This window comes from Panthera onca, chromosome A3, assembly GCF_046562875.1.
Source record: "Panthera onca isolate mPanOnc1 chromosome A3, mPanOnc1 haplotype 2, whole genome shotgun sequence".
NCBI lineage: Eukaryota > Metazoa > Chordata > Mammalia > Carnivora > Felidae > Panthera > Panthera onca.
The window spans coordinates 23008868-23025636 of NC_138341.1; the positions used below are offsets into that span (position 1 = coordinate 23008868).

The 16769-nt window shown below is 48.1% G+C and overlaps 1 protein-coding gene across 1 annotated transcript in view; it reads left to right on the forward strand.

Moving 5' to 3' along the window:
* The window catches only part of PLB1 (phospholipase B1), a 143141-nt gene extending 134766 nt beyond the window's left edge, over window positions 1-8375 (forward strand). Inside the window, exons 57-59 of the mRNA XM_078444836.2 lie at window positions 380-475; window positions 6498-6572; window positions 7966-8375. Of these exons, the coding sequence (XP_078300962.2) occupies window positions 380-475; window positions 6498-6572; window positions 7966-8169 (375 nt within the window). The 3' untranslated portion in view covers window positions 8170-8375. The remainder of the gene's footprint in view (window positions 1-379; window positions 476-6497; window positions 6573-7965) is intronic.
* Window positions 8376-16769: the final 8394 nt, after the last annotated feature.

Consider the following 16769-nt stretch of genomic DNA (forward strand, 5'->3'; position numbering starts at 1 on the left):
AGGGCTCCTAGGGAGTTGCTTTTTCTGTTTACCTTTTCTTTTGGTCTGAATGGAACCTGGATGTACTTGGAAGGAAAGGGAGAATGTCAGCAGTGACCAAGCTCCCCAGGCATGGCCCTGGTATTTGCTAGATTGGGATAGAATGGAAAGCTTCCTATTTTTTTTTTCAACTATCAGGGCAGGGATGCCAAAGGAAAAGGGATGGACTGGGGGTGGCTATAATTTAGGTCTTTTAAAAAGTTCCAAAACTGGGGAGTTTGTCCATCGGTATCCGAGACAACTGGCAGCAGAATTGGAAGGGAAAATGCCCAGGGTGCCCGCAGGGGTGGGTAGCTGCACCTTTTTCCCAGAAAGGTAATCCCTTTGCCTTTGGTCACAGAGAGGTGGCGCTGACCTCACCTTCTTCTCCGAGGACTGTTTCCACTTCTCAGAACGTGGTCACGCGGAGATGGCCATCGCGCTCTGGAACAACATGGTGAGTGGCCGAGCACCTAGTGGGCTGTGTGTCAAAGGAGGCAGCTCAAGGATGTTGACCGTTGCCCAAAACAAAGACCTACTGATGGAAGGAGCCCCTTTCTCCGCAAAGCTCAGAATGGCGGCATACCTTATTATTTGTCCTGACAGATTCCATTATTTTAGCAATTTCCCAGTGCTGGGTGGGGCAGGGGGGATAATTTTGTAATCAGATAAACAGGATGAAAATAGCTTCAGCCCCTTACCGTGTGACCTTGTTGAGGGTAACGTGTGTGCAGCACCAAACACAATCATTAGCATCCAATAAATGCCAGCCCCCAGGACTCCAGTCTCAACACATTCCCAGTTATCATTTTCTGAAACATCACAAAGAAAAGAGCCACCCAGCCTGTCTCTCCAGTCCTTTCTGATGGGGCTAATGGGGACCTTAGGAAACGAACATACAGCCGAGGGGCCACAGGGTCACCTGGCCTTGCCTCTGATGGCTGGCCACTCCTCTACAATCAGCTGTGTCGGCACAGAGCTGGACCGGTCACCACAATAGCTGTATCCTGTGGCGCAGAGCAAATGAAATGCCTTTCCAACCCAGTGGCTTCTTTTGATCTTGGCTCAGCGGGTAACCCAATCCCCACCCCAACCTGCATTCTCCCGTTTCTCCCACGGTGACTAAACACATCCACACTCCCACTTTTACTGCCGTTGGGGCTGGCCGGGGCTCTGCCGGCATTCCCCGGCGCGAATATTCCCACACCTGCCTCCTTAGCCAGCAAGCCCAGCACTGCCGTCCCCTGAGCAGCATGCCAGCACGTTCCATCCTTGGCCTACTTAGTCAGTCTCAGCCTTCCTCTCCCTTTGTTTCCTGCTCTTGACACCATAATCTGCCCCCTGCTAAAGGTTTCGTCACAGTCTATCAGCCCAGGACTTGGAATTACAGTCAAAACATCCTTGCGCTCCCTCCTACCCAACCTCCACGGTAATCTTTTTAATCAAAGTTTGCACAACATAATTCCTGAGAGCAGTTTTGAAGTCCAGTTCTCCTTCACAGCTGAGTCCCATGACCTCATTCCTTTTATATCCCCTCCAAAGAGTGGGTGTCTGTGCACAGTCCCATGTATCCCCCTGAGAGCTCAGGGAAAGCCACAGGATTTGTTTTTAATGTTTATTTTTGAGAGGACACGAGCAGGGGAGGGGAAGAGAGAGAGACTCCTAAGTGGGCTCCACGCTGTCAGCAGAGAGCCCGACGCGGGGCTCAGTCTCACAAACCGTGAGATCATGACCTGAGCAGAAATCAAGAGTCAGATACTCAACTGACTGAGGAACCCAGGTACCCCCAGGTGAGAGGCTTTTATACACAAAGGCAAGTGGGAGGGGATTAGATATGAAAACAAAAGGTGAATGCTGCCATATTAGTAACATTACAAGACTGTCTGGGGCTCCCAGCCACCAGTGTCCTGGCCATATCCCTAATTTTAAAAAACTAAAACAAAACTGAAATCATCTGAGAGTATCTTATCCTGTGCTAGATAATTTAGGGAATTTGATAGTCCAGTGTTCTCATCCAAAACCATCTCAGATATAAAGTTATTACATCATGCCAACTTTTCAGATCGTCTTCTGCTGTCACCTCTAGAGTGACATATGTAATAGTCCATTAGAACCAGAAAAGATCTTAACAGTTCATCTAGCCAGAATGCTCTAACTAGACTACAGGGATATGAAGCATTTTGCCCAGGATCGCACAGCCTGGTCGTGGCCAAGCCGAGATTAGACCATGTCTAATCTATCCCCTAGTGCCCTGGCCACAGCATCACCCGGCCTCCCCGCTCCCAACTGGATCAGCACATATATAACCAGTGAATTCATGTCTCACAATGACAATCCTATGACATAGTGTCTGCAGGCTTTGGCCGACGCTTGCCAGGCACTCTACTGTGGCCACAAACACACTTTACACTATTTCATCTTCTGCCTCTCCTCTCGCAACAGATTATGCCTCCTTCTCCAGCGACCTTTGCAAAGCCAACACCAAAAGCACCAGCAGCGTGAGGCTGTTTTCCTTTTTTTTCTTCCTACAAGCAGTTTTTCCTTCTTTTTTCTGATGCCTGCTCCCTCTTCACTAGAAATCTTGCTGTCTGCTAACATTTGCATCTGCCCAGGGGCCGGGTGACCACGCGAGCCTCCTAACCGGTGTCCCTGTGTCTGGGCTTACCGCCATTAGAACAGCAAAGCTCAGCTGTGGCCAGAGGTTAGAATAATCTGGGAGATTTTCACACTGGCAGCCAGTTTGGCATATCCACTAAGGCTGAGCATTTGGATTCCCTGTGACCCAGCGACCCCACCCCCATGTAGATCCCCAACAGAAATGTACATGTGGGCTCACCTGAAAAGTCACAACAGCACCGTTCATAATCCCCAGGCAGGAAGCTCCCCCCATGTCCACCAATAGAATGGATAATCAAAATGTGGCACATTCATGCAATGGAATACCTTACAGCGAATAAATAAGGTTCAACGACACGCAACTATGTCTATACATTTCAAAAACAAGTGAATTAATGTATGGTCTTTCGAGGGGAGAGGGTAGTACTGGAGGGGAGGGGAGCTCTGGAGTGCTGGCAGTATCCCGTACCTTGATCTGGATGCCGGTTACACGGGTACATTTGATCACAATTTACCAGCTGTTCACTTATGATCTGCACTGCTTCTCCTGTTAGCTTCGGTAGAAAGTTGATTTAAAGAAAAAACAATACAAACAACCACTAGTGCCTGGGCCTCATCCCCAGAAATTCCGGATTAGTCTGGGGTAGCCCACAGGTTTTGTAGGTTCCAAAAGGTCTCAAGTGATATTATTGTACAGAGTTTGCAAACCACTGCCTTCCATCTGTTTGCCACAGGGCAGCCACAGGAATCTGTGGAAATGAAAATCTGACCAAACTTCCAAGGCCTGCCCCTCCTCGAAGGAGAAAGTCCAGGCCCCTCAGCATAGCACCCCAGGCCTTCTGAGACTTGGCCCTAATTGACCTCTCTAGTGGTCGTTCCCGCCACCCTCCGACTGGCAGTTGGGCTGTCTGGGAAGGAGTAGTTTCCTGCACCACCCATGGTGCCTCTGTGTGTCTGCTCTTGCTCATTCCCTTACATCTTGGGCTGCCCTTGCAACCTTCTCCGAATTCATAGCCACCTTAACACTCAACTCAGATGCCAGCTCCTAGAGGAAGCCTTCTCTGAATCCCTAGAACAGACTAGAAGCCCACTCAGCCCATTGCACCCTGCCCCAGGCCTTCTCATCTGAGCTTCTCCACTCAGGGCTCCGTGACTCCAGTTCACCCACCCAGTCCCTCATCTACTCTTTATTGAGCATCACTATGCAGTGGGGACTATTCCAGGTGCTGGGGAAGGGAACATCCTTGCACTCCTGGGCAAACGACAGACAAAAACCAACAAATCGTTAAGAATTTCTGACCATATTCAGGGCTTTAAAAGAGGGTGGGGGCAGGTACTGTGACAGAATAATGGCGGGAGCAAAGGCCTCATCCAAGAGTGACATGTGAACTGAGAACTGAATGTCAAGAGTCTGCCAGGCATGCAGAGGTCTAGAGCCAGAGTGTTCCAGGCAGAGGAAATAAGACCTGTGTGGGCCCGGAGTCAGGAATGAGTTTGAAGTGTCTGAGCAGCATGGAGGCCAGTGTAACCGGAGGGAAGTGAACAAGGTCAGAGAGGTAAGCAAGAACAGGGCCATGTCCTTGGATGGCTTCCAACAGGGGAGCCACGAGACCTGGTGTGCCCTTTGGCTGCCATATAGCAGTGGACTAGAGGGAAGGAAGTGGAGCCCAGGTGAGAGACGAAGGTGCCTGGGCCCAGGGTGATGACAGTGGAGAAGGAGCAAAGGAGTCAGATTTGGAATAGGTTTTGGACTGGCTGATGGGGGAGGTAGAAAAAGAATAAGGGCCAGAGGGGGGTGGGGGAGGGTGGGGGGGTGGGAGGGATGGGTAAACAGGTGATGGGGATCAAGGAGTGCACTTGCTGTGTCAAGTCCCGGGTGTTGTAGGGACTTGTTGAATCACTGTTATACACCTGAAACTAATATTACACTGGAATTTAAATTTAAAACAAAAAGGAATAAAAGACTCCTTTATTCGGGGTCAAGGAATAAAGAAAAAAAATCAATTGGGTGGGTGGTTGAGGTGGTAGAAAGAAATAAATAGGCTTGAGGGGGAAAAAAATTGAAAATTCTCTTTTGGCCATAAGAAGTGTGAACTGCCTTCTAGAAATCCACCTGGAGGCATCAGGTAAGCAAGAATGAATCATGATCAGGAACGGAAATTTAGAAAAAACAAAATGTGGGAGTTGTTAATGGGTGGGGGTATTTGAGGCCATGGACTGAGTGAGGCCTCCTAGAGAAGAGTAGTTGGCAAAGAGTGTGGACCAACCACCAGGCCCCTGGACCCTCATTCCAACTTTGGACTCCAGTGACAGAGGAGGAGGGGGTGGGGAAGGCAGGAAGGAGAAAAGAAGAGGACCTTGTTCTGGGAGCCCAGGTGGGAGAGTGTTTCGAGAGGGAAGCACCAACTTTGACAAATGTTGCTGAAAAGTCAAGAAGACAGAAAAGTGAGTAGTGGATCTGGCAAGCTGGAGGTCAAGGTGACCTTGACCAGAGCTTCAGTCAAGCGGTGAAGGTAGCTGGCTGACAGCTGGAAGGTACATTGGGCACTGGTGACAAGGAGCCAGGAGAAAGGGAGAAACAGATGCAGTCATCAACCCCACATGATCCTTACCTTCCTCTGTGCCAGTCGGTTCCTGGGTTCCTGGAATGTCCAGGAATCAGCCAACCTGACCTTGAGCGTCTATACTGTCCCTCGACGGTGGTTCCATTACAAGAAGTTTGTGCTTCCTCAGCTCTAAGGAAGTAGCAAAAATACGTATGTAAACCACCTCAGTGAGCTTTCATTTCATCTTCTCAGCTGCTGCTCACAGCCACCGAATCGGGGTGGTCAGGACAGGGTTTAGTGCCCCACCCCTGACCTCAGAGCAGCCCAGGATCCTGCCTGGCATGGCAATAGCAGCAGAACCAGGCCCCAGGTGATGCTCCCACTGTGCTGTGCCAGTCACCGCGGTGTCTCTCAGGACCAGAGCAGCCGACCCTACCCTTCTCGTGCGAAGGAACAGGTGTAAAGAAACAACAGAAAGCAAGATCACGGGCCAGGTGTGGTGGTTAGCTGGCATCTTGTGCTTTCGCTTCCCCTACGGGCAGTACCTGAGGGGCTCAGGACCAGGCAGGGAAGCAGATTCTAAGGGTAGAGGCTACACAGTCAGGATGTGTAAACAGGAGGGAACGCACTTCTCAGCACTGGCCACGGCAGGGGACAGCTACAGGCTAATGGTGCCGGGAAGGGGTATAGAGTGGCTTCCAGCTCATCCTCAGAGGGTCCCAGGATTCAAAGTGTTAAGCAGAACCTCTCTGAACAACAATCGCTCCAGGGATGTTTCAGGTAAACCTCTACATCTGTGTGAAAAACAACGTAGCTCAAGTGAGAAACTTCGATTTCTTAAGGTTGGCAAGCCAAGTATATATAGTAAGGACGTCACAGTAACCAATATGTTTTCAAAGTTTTTCTGAAACTGACTAGCCCCACACACTTCAAGTTGGTTAATAGGATGATCAACATTTTATAAAATTAAAACTGCAGAGTGTCTATGATCACAGCCACCCAGAAGGGAAGCAGGAGATGGTGAGGCTGGGCCAGGCCTTTCCACACACTGGCTGTGGCAGGACCGATCCGTGTCTCCTGGGCCCCAGGGTCCTCCTTGGTAAATCCAGGACACAGGCTCAGGGTCCCACCCTGCCTGATGGACTCTGATCCGCCCCTTCTGAATCAGAAGTCAGGTCCAGCTCTGGCCAGGGCAGCTGGGATCTGATGTGGATCTTGTGTTTATTGCTGGTGTCAACCCACCCTTGCAGAAGGAGGGAATCAGGTGTGAGATACTCAGCTTCAGAGGAAATCACAGTGTCCTTTCTCTCTCTCCAGCTGGAGCCAGTGGGCCATAAGACAACCTCCAACAACTTCACCCACAGCCGAACCAAACTCAAATGCCCCTCTCCTGTGAGTAATGTCCTAACATCCGGCCTGTTCCATCCAGCGTGAAACAGATGCCTAGGGGGCAGGGGTCCCTGAGACCTAGAGGCTCAAAGGAGTTCCCTGGGAGCTTTATCATCACGCAACTGCCATCATTCTCACCTCTCCTCCTTGTCCCTGAAACTTTACAGCTCCTCGGGGTGTGGGGGAAAGCAGCAGGTCCAATGGAAGAGGCACTCAGGGGAGGCAGTTGAAGGGGCACTGGTGGGGGAGGGGGTGCTGTGCAGAAAGAAGTAAGACACCGTGTCTGCTGTGGAGCGCAGATTCCTTTTCATCCCGTCCCAGCACATCCTTTCTTCCCTTACTGCCCTCACCAGGATGGCTGACCAAGCTCCTAACATGTTCCCCAGCTCTCCCCTCCTTTCCCTGCCCTCCTGTAACCGCTGCCAGGCACTACACAGCCTACCTGGAAAGTCACTCTAGTCTTGTCAAGGCTGCTTGAAACCTTTCCCTGGTCCCACTGGAGCATCCAGAGGGGAGACCCAGCTTCCTCTATCGCCTTAGACACACTATGTTCCTGGAGAAAGGATCAGCTGCCCAGCCAAGCCCCACAGTTGCCAGGTCTGTGCTTTCACTCTGCCACCTGCTCCTCCCAGAGGCTCATCCCCATCTCTGCCTGCAGGAGAAAGCCACACCCTGTAAGGCTCAGGTGCTGCCCTCCCTGGTCTACTCTCCTGTCCCCTCACCCTAAGGCTGCTGCCTCCAGCACGCATCCGTGTTCATCCCTTTTCTGTTCACACTTCTCAAAAGACTGGGACTGAGTCTCCTTTGTGATGTGATTGTCTCTGAACTTGGCCAAGACCGTGAGAGTGGTCACGTTCTCGGCACACTCTCAGCTCCTACACAGGGCTCCACACTCCTGTGCACAGAGGAAGGAGAGAATCCAGGGAGGCAGGCCTGAATACCTCCTCTTCTGGCCCTTCTCACGCTCGGGTCTCAAACCTACCACAGGACCAGCTGTCCTTCCACACCGACTGTCGTCCCTGCTCACGGGCACTCCTAGGATGGGGGAATGGGGACAGCTGTCCAGTGGTGGCCTTGAGGAAACAGAGGTGGGGGCTCTGCAGCCCCCAGGACTCTCTCCCTCTGGTCGCCTATCAGTTCCCAATCTCAGTATCAGGTTGACAGGGAAAAGAGATACAGGTGAGAAACTAAAAGGAGGTTATAGCTGGGTATTGACCACTTTGGATACCCATCCGCGTTCAGGAGGTTTGAGCACAGTGTCGATGAAGGATGAGCAGAGAAAATGGGCGAGGTTATTGCACCATTGTTCCCCGGGGCTAGGGACTAAGCGAGCCCAAGGTGGGCAGAAGGATGGTTTTCAGAGACCCGTAACCCCTGACCCTCTCTTCCTCCACAGGAGAGCCCTTACCTCCACACCCTGAGGAATAGTCAGCTACTCCAAGACCATTCTGAAACAGGCCCCACGGTGCTGTCCTGGGCCTTGCCTGTGGCGGCAGGAGGTGGCCTTGCACTTGGTGTCGGCGCGGTGATGGCATGGAGAGCCATAGGAGGTCGCCAGCGGGAAAATCCTCCAATGAGCCTTAACACTATGAGATTCTAGGCCTCCAGCCATGGGCATGCACTCATCCCAAATTCCCCAGCCACACTCCTCACCAGCCGTCTACCTCAGCCACCTTGGCCACCACAGAGAGCATTTGCTTCGTCACCTGGTGACATAGGAAGCCAAAGGGACAGTCACGACTCCTTGGGGCCCAGAGCCTATGCTCCTGGAATTGCCAAATTTAAATAAAGGCCAAAGTCATTCTATTCTTGGGTTAACCTGCTTGAAGCTCTCGCTTTCCATCCATTGTGCGACGCAGGTGTGGGAGCTGGAGCCTCTCATGTCCTGCCTCAGCCAGAGCTGCCCAAGTGATGGCCAACCAGAGCCCAGCCTGGCACCCGATGAACATATCGCCAGTCACCAAACCCACTATGTAAAAGGTGGGGAAAATGCTGGCCACCAGGTGCTGGCTAGAATATAGTGGGGCTGGCTGGCCACCATTCACTCCAACACATAGCTTTTCTACACCTGTTTCGTACCCAGGACAACGTAGTGCACAGTGATACTTGCAAGGGTGTGCGTGCCACCAACTCCCTCAAAAGACAAACTCCTTCAAAAAAGCAAGAAGCTCATGACAAGGTACAATTCTGTTCCTGGGCATTGGTAGGTAAAGGTGCCTGATCCCTCTGAGAATAGGAAGAGTTCCTTGGGGAAAGTTATCATCTGGAAGAGAGAAATTTTGAAATGCCTTTAAAAAAAAGGGGGGGGGGGATTGGGACGTAAATACTTTATTTACCTTCACCTGATTTTCTCAAAGTGCTAACTTTGGGAAAGAATTCCTCTTTCTACGTTACCAGGTGGTGGAGAGAGCACTAGAGAGAGACTGAGAATACAGGCTGCATTCCTTGAGCCCCTGAGCTGGATGTCTTACGCAGATTCTCGTGTATTCTGCACAAAATCCCAGGGAGGAAGTGATGAAAACTAAAGGTGGTAGTTGCACAACATTGTGGATGCCCTTGCTCTGAATGCCACTGAACTGTTCACTTTAAAATGGCAAATCGTAGGCCACGTGAATTTCACCTCAGTAAAAAATAAGAGAGAATTCCATTATCATCTGCATGCCAAGGACCTCCCTGATCCCAAAGATTGGGGTGACCAAGAATGTGAGTTAGAATCCCCAGGCATACCATTTGAATGGGGGGGCCTTCAGAGCAAACCCAACACCAGCCCGGGCCCCGGTTTCTCAGATATTTCATCTGTAAAACGAAAGTCCTCATTTTGCCTGCTTCACAGCACTGCTTGGGGGGGGGGGGGGGGGGGGGGCATATAAAAATGCTCTGTAACTCTAAAATACTACATACATAAAAGGGGATTGTTTTCTCGTCTGTGAAGAGTTGAGATAGGGTTCAGATGGTCAGGGAAGTGGAGAGGTTCAGAGACGAGTTGGGGAATTGGGCAGTCACGTACCAACAAAGACTGCTTGTCTTCCATTCGTGAAGGTCCACTATCTTATCTCTCTGGCACACAGAATGAGGTCCCCAGAGAACCTCGATCCAGCCCCAGGGTTCATCTGGTCTCCAGTTTCGGTTTCTGTACTATGGGAACAGCATACCTGCCCCCCCCCCATTCTTCCTATGGACCAGAAAAACGAACCATACATTTCCTAAAGACCCACCACATTCCAGCTTGTGCTCCTGGCTCACCACAGTTAATAGCAGAGAGCCCGTGAACTCTAAGAGCCCAGTGCCACCGTGCGCCTTTTTCTTCTTTCTCAAGTAGCTCCCACCTCAAAGAAGCATGGAATTCATAATCACACATCCGTCCTCACACTTGGGTTGGAATTCATACTACCCGAGTGATCCAGGAGTCCCCAGTCTGAAAAATTAACCCCCCAAAAAGTAGTCCCAGGCTGGTGCCCAAGGAAACACTCGGCGCAAACAGACACAAGCATGAGCCAGACCCTGAATTCCCACTGAGTGCGTAATAAAATGCCAAAAATTTTAAGTATGTGAGAGTAGCTACTTGCACCTCGTAGAAGTGTGTATACATCGGATACGTGGCATCTTCTACGGGAAAATGGCCAGTCTAGTTAGGACAACACCCATTGCCACACCATGAATGAAACCACCAAATTCTGAGAATGCTGTGCTCCACAGTGCTCTCCACAGAGGGTTCTGAATTCAAAAGAGAGTAGTGTGCATTAAACTTGGTCAAAAGCCTTCATAAAGAGCATGGAACTTTGAGCTCTGAAGGATGGTGTGAGAACTTGGTTAGAGGCCTGGGAAAAAAATGGTGGCGTTGAGACTAGGCAAACTCCATCAAAGTGGAGAGACAAATGAGCGTGGTGTGCACGGGGGGCAACAAGCGAGCCAGAAAAACGAGGACGGAGGAGGATCGGGGGGCACCCTGGAAAGGACAAGGAGTTTGTAATGACTAGACTTGTAATGGTTGTACTATCAGGCTGCATGGGATTTGGGAATGTAAATGTTACCGGCAAAAGAATAGCGCAAAGAAAATAATACCAATAAAAGCTGACGGGGTGTTCACACTATGATGGACACCATGGCACAGGGGAATTAAACTGCAAATCCCTATTCTCCTCTTTTCACAGAGGGGGAAACCCAGACTCAGAGAAGAGGTGGCTGGCCCAGAGTTCTACTCACATTACAGGATGGACATTCATCAAAATGAATACTGGTGTCCAGGGTGGGGGAATAACCTGAAAATACAAAACATGTGATTCTAGAAGTGAAGGAGGCCAAATTGTAAACGAATGTGTCGTAAAATAAAAATCTAGAAAGGGGGGATATTATCTTACCGAGGCTGTGATGACACCATGAGTTTCTCTGCTTCCAATTGGTCTGAAGGAGTCCACCATCTCTAGTTAAAAAAAAAATCTATCATTTTAAGAACTACAGGGACTAAGATTTATTTTGCTAGAGCACGTGTGGAGTTCTAGCAGTGAGCAAATCTTTTAATTAAAAAAAAAAACCCAAAAAATGAAGACAATGGCTCTGAGAATTTGTAGACACAAATGGAGATTTTACATAACAGCAGTATTGAAGACAGACCATAAATATGTCTAGAAAGATTAAAGGCAAAGGAATTTAAAACATGAAACTAGAATAAGTCATTATTTCTTTTAAAAAGGCAGAAACTGGAGTGCCTGGGTGGCTCAGTTGGTTAAGCATCCAACTTTAGCTCAGGTCATGTTCTCACGGTTCGTGGGTTCGAGCCCCACGTCAGGCTCCGTGCTGACAGCTCAGAGCCTGGAGCCTGCTTCAGATTGTGTCTCCCTCTTGCTCTCTGCCCCTCCCCTGCTTGCGCTCTCTCTCTCCCTCTCTCTCTCAAAAATAAACATTAAAAAAAACTTTAAGGCAGAAACTAAGAACCAAATAGAATTCCTAGAAATAGAATATATTGTTATTAAAGAAAAATAAACTTCAGAAGTGTTCAAAAACAGATCACTTCTTGAAACAACATTTTTGTGTATTTACTGTGTCCTAGGCACTGTTTTTAGCAGTCCATCATTAATTCTCACAACAGCCCAATGAGGTAGACACAGCTATTATCCCAACCTTACAGAGATAACTAAAGCAGATTCTATGTTTATTCAGCCTCTTTATAAGAATGAAATGACATTTAACACAATGTCATTTAATTAAATGGTATTTAAAAAAATAGGTATTCAATAATTAACTCCCTTCCCATATCAGTATTAGTTCTAGTAGATTATTCAAGGGGCTTTATAAAACAACCATAGTAATGAAAATATATTTGGTCCCTTACAAAACACTTCATCTCCTCTGATCCTCACTACAGATGTGGAAGCAAAGTACAGTATCATTAAGAAAAAATAACCCAAACTTGGAGAGAAGACAGAAGAGGGACCTTTTGTCCTGTCAATTTAACAAGTTTAACAAGCTCATCTAAGAAATACTTAGTTATCTAGAATATACCTGCATTTGACTTTGCTACACTGTTTGATTAGAGCCCAGACACTGAGAAGTTCTGTTGACTGTTGGATTTCTGACTGATAAAAAAAAAAAAGTCACCTAAGGTTACAGTTTTATCACTCTATAGGACATTAACAAGTTTTACATCTATTAGCAACATCCTTTCAACATTTCTGTGACCAACAATGTAAATTTCCATTGCCCAAATTCTCCCTTGAACCAGACTTAACTATCCAAATGATTCCTTCATCAATTACTCAGTTAAACTCTTTGACAAGCATTCATCCTATATTTGCCTGAAAATCATGTTTTTAACTTTTGAAACATTAAACAAGAATGACTTTGGGGGCGTCTGGTGGCTCAGTCAGTTAAGCATCTGACTTCAGCTCAGGTCATGATCTCAGGGTCTGGTTCGTGGATTCGAGCCCTGTGTCGGGCTCTGTGCTGACAGCTCAGAGCCTGGAGCCTGTTTCGGATTCTGTGTCTCCTTCTCTCCCTGCTCATGATCTCTCAAAGATAAACATTTAAAAAAAATTTTTTTTAAAGAACGACTTTTAAAATAAAGAGAAAACATTTTTTAAAATTAGATATATAGAACCTAAGGATATCCTAGAAAAACCTAGTAAGATTGAACAAGAGGAAATGGACAAGCCAGTAATTCCATCTCTAGGAGACAGTTCCCAAAAAAACATTTGCAAATGCATCCCTCCAGGGAGATATGTGCAAGAACACACACAGCAATGTTTCATAAGGACAATAAAACCAGAAACATGGAGATCAATGCCCATCAATGGTGGATTGGGAAAATAGCTCATGGTATATTAGTAACCTGGAGCATTTATGCATCAGTGAAAAATCAATCACAACAGCTGCATTCATCAACTTGGGTGAGTCTTACATATAACGTAGAAAGTTTTACAAAGAATGCATGCGACAGGATTCCATTTAAAAGTGGAGATAGGTAGCAAATGTGGTAAAGGAATTCAATGTAACAAGATCATAAAAGTCAGTAAAATAGTTACCTTTGAAAGGAGGGGGATGGTGATGAGGAGGGACCCATGGAAGGCTTCTAAGACATAAGAATTGCTATTTCTTAGCACGAGCTTGCTTGATAATTATTCTTTAAACTGAATTGAAATGGATTTCAGGCTTTTTCTATGTATATTTCATCATTTTTAAGTTAAAAAAAATGGAAGAACTAAATTAAGTTGCCTATTTATTCGGTGACCAGTGGGAGGGAGCCATTTTAGGCTCTCAAGCCTGAGGATATGCCCAGGAAAACCTTGGTTTTCCCAGCCAACATGGAAAGGCTGTTCCAAAGGGCCATATACGGAACTCTGATGAGTATTCATTACAAAGTCACCACAGCGAAGGAAACAGAAGTCAAACTTGACGTGAGCGGGGGGGGGGGGGGGGGGGGGGGGAGCCTGCATCAGGGCAGGCCCTGGATCCAGCTGGCCACAGAAGCAGCCTCCGGCCCTAGAACCGGTAGCCGGTTTAAGGCCAGTTCCCCAGCAACAAAGCACTCGATGTGTAGCAGCAAGAGCTCACTGGGCTTCAACAGAAGGAGGCCACTTAAGGGCGTGCATCCTGTACCTCTGTGCAATGTCCAGAAGACTTGTCACTACAAGCTTGTCCCACCACTCTGGCAGCTGGCCCTGTCACATACCAATGGCCAAGGGGGTGTATGTCCCCCTAGAGAGGCCCTGGCTCACCCTCCGGCAACAAGCAAGCTGCCCTCAGGTGCTCATGCATGGTCCTGAGGAGAGTTGGGGCAGGCACGGGAAAGAAAGGGAGGAGAGGAGAGAACAGAGGCTTCCCCTAAATACATTCCTCATGGACAGTGCTTCAGTCATTTGAATTTCATTCTTTATGACCAATGAAAGTCTCAAGCACAGTCTGGCTCAGTGATTGAAGAATCCACCCCAAGCAGGGAGTAGGAGAGCTGAAGATCAGACAGGAGCAAGAGAGGATCTAATCCTGGATTATTAGGAATGACCCTGTTTCTTCAACTGTAATCAAACAGTGATAATGTCTACTTTAAAAGGCTGTTTGTGGGGCGCCTGGGTGGCTCAGTCGGTTAAGCGTCCAACTTCAGCTCAGGTCACGATCTCGTGGTCCGCGGGTTCCAGCCCCGCGTCGGCGGGCTCTGGGCTGATGGCTCAGAGCCTGGAGCCTGCTTCCGATTCTGTGTCTCCCTCTCTCTCTGCCCCTCCCCCGTTCATGCTGTGTCTTTCTCTGTCTCAAAAATAAATAAACGTTAAAAAAAAATAAAAAATAAATAAAAGGCTGTTTGTTGGGGCACCTAGGTGGCTCAGTCGGCTGAGTGTCTGACTTCGGCTCAGGTCATGATCTCACGGTTCCTGGGTTCGAGCCCCATGTTGGGCTCTGTGCTGACAGCTCAGAGCCTGGAGCCTGCTTTGGATTCTGGGTCCCCCCCCCCCTCCCCGTCTCTCTCTCACTCTGCCCCCCCCCCCCGTGCTCACTCTTTCAAAAATAAACATCTAAAAAAATTGTAAACAAATAAATAAAAGGCTGCTTGTGGATTCTATGGAAACCCTTAGGAGAAAAGGGTCTGGCAGAGGAGGTCTTGATAAACAGAAGCTATAATAATTCTCCTCTCCTGTGTACAACCTGGGCTGAAAGAAGGTCCATGAGCCCTCCGATCTCCACCCTCTGTACCGCATCGCCTACCCTGGGTCGCCGGATGTTCTCAGCCTAAGCCTGAAACAAAACGGCCTTCAGCCTCGAGCTGGCACCCAAGGGGGGACCCTCCCTGGGGTGGAAGAACAGAGCCTGGAGCCCTGGGTCCTACACTCAGAGGGGAGCAAGGCAGCCTCTGGGCATGCCTCTGCCCGCTCCTTTCTAAGCATTGCTAAATTCAGTTTTAACTTGTCTAGCTTTACTGATAGCTTTCCAGAAGGCCTATAAGTGAGGCTGATGGTGCGGTCTCCTCTCAAGAGCTACCATCTTGGGTTGGCCCTAAATTTGGGGAACACCCTAGGATGCAGGATACAACAGGAGCAGTCTCTCACTACCTGTTCCCAAGTCACCCGAGAGGCAGCTGCTATCTGCCCACTGGGTCGTATCACAGAGTCCCCCTAGCAAAATCTGGTTTCAGGTTAAGTTTATTTCTAATCTTTATCTCAAGGGTTAAAACGGCCCTGTAAGTCCACAGCAGCAGCTGGAACAAATCCCTCAGGCCAGCCCTCCCCAGGACTCCCCCATCCTGGCCTAGATCCATTACTGGCTACATATTTCACAGCGCCCAGAGCAAAATTAAAATACAAGGTCCCTTGCTAAAAATTTAAGAATTTTAAGATTGTGGTGACAGAGCATTAAAACAAGCACGGGGGCCCTTCTGAGAACAGGGTCCAGTGTGACTCACAGGTCACACACCCACAAAGCTGGCCCTGCCCCAAGACCATTTGGTGCTTTGTGCTCTCAAAAGCTGGAGTGACAAACCATCACCGCACCCCTGCCCCGTCGGTGGGGAGAGGAGAGGAGGCAGCCAAGGGGTGTCAACCTCCCAGAGAGGAAGGTGCCCAGGGCCCTGCAGCAGAGCCCAAGAGGCCCTGCCCAAAGGGCAGCTTGTTTTTTTCCACTTGCTAGAAAAATAGCTCAAAGCATATCTCCTGTGACCAGCAGATCGATGATAACATCATTATATATGGAGGCTCCATTTTGACCTTTTTTCCAGTTCTATTTTTGTAAGTCATTTTACACAGCAGGGGACTTATTCAGGATCTCTTTGGGTCTGAAATCCCCTGGGGAGACGCAAGAACATAAGTGGTATCCTGAAGTTTCCCCAGGACAGTCCTCCTTCCAGAAGGCCACTCAGGCACCTGTGAAACCGGCCCCAGGCTGGCTCTGTATCTTCTAAGGCTGTTGTGAGAGTTCCTGCAGGTGCTGGGCGCCAAGCACAGAGCCTCCCCTCGCGCTGAGTGACAATAAATGTAGCTACTTATTGTGCATACGAAGCTGTTTTCATATTTCATTTGATTGCTTTTGTTGCTCTGCAAAACGCTTATTTATTTTTTCCAATTTTTCCCCCCCAAGTTGATACTTCTGCTAATTCTAGGACAGAAACACTGTTACCAAAGATGTCAGCCTATGGAACTGAGCCTCATTCTCCTGTGTCCTGGAAGATACAGGTCACCTCCAAAGATCTTACAGCTGCCGTTAGCACGGTCACACTTTGATTATGCACCTGCAAAAAATGTTAGCACATGTACCCCAATATACAGATACTTTAATAAATTATATGTTTAACTGTACTCCTATACCCATCTTAAAACACAAAAATAGAAACCTTTAAAAGAGAAAGATGAAATATACATTTTGCTCTTGCAAAACTAATATTTGGGGGAGAGCATTTTGATTGAATAGGTTTCACTACCTTTTAAAATCTAGATTTAAAGGTGTGTAAGGTAACTATTCATAGGTCTGGCTTGTAATTAATTTTATTACTCAACTAGATTTCAAAGGCTGTTATAACTTTAAAAAAAAAAAAAAAAAAAGATTTCTGGCAAAGAGGGGTAGCTCCAAACCAAAGATGTACCTTGTTAGTTGTACTAAATAATTCCTGATTCTCAGTCATACAAAGATTTCTGTTGAAATGTCACTAATAAAATGTCTTTCTCTTGAGGTCAATCTTTTTTATTTTTTTAGCAACTTCTAAGATGGGCCATTTTTCTTTTTATT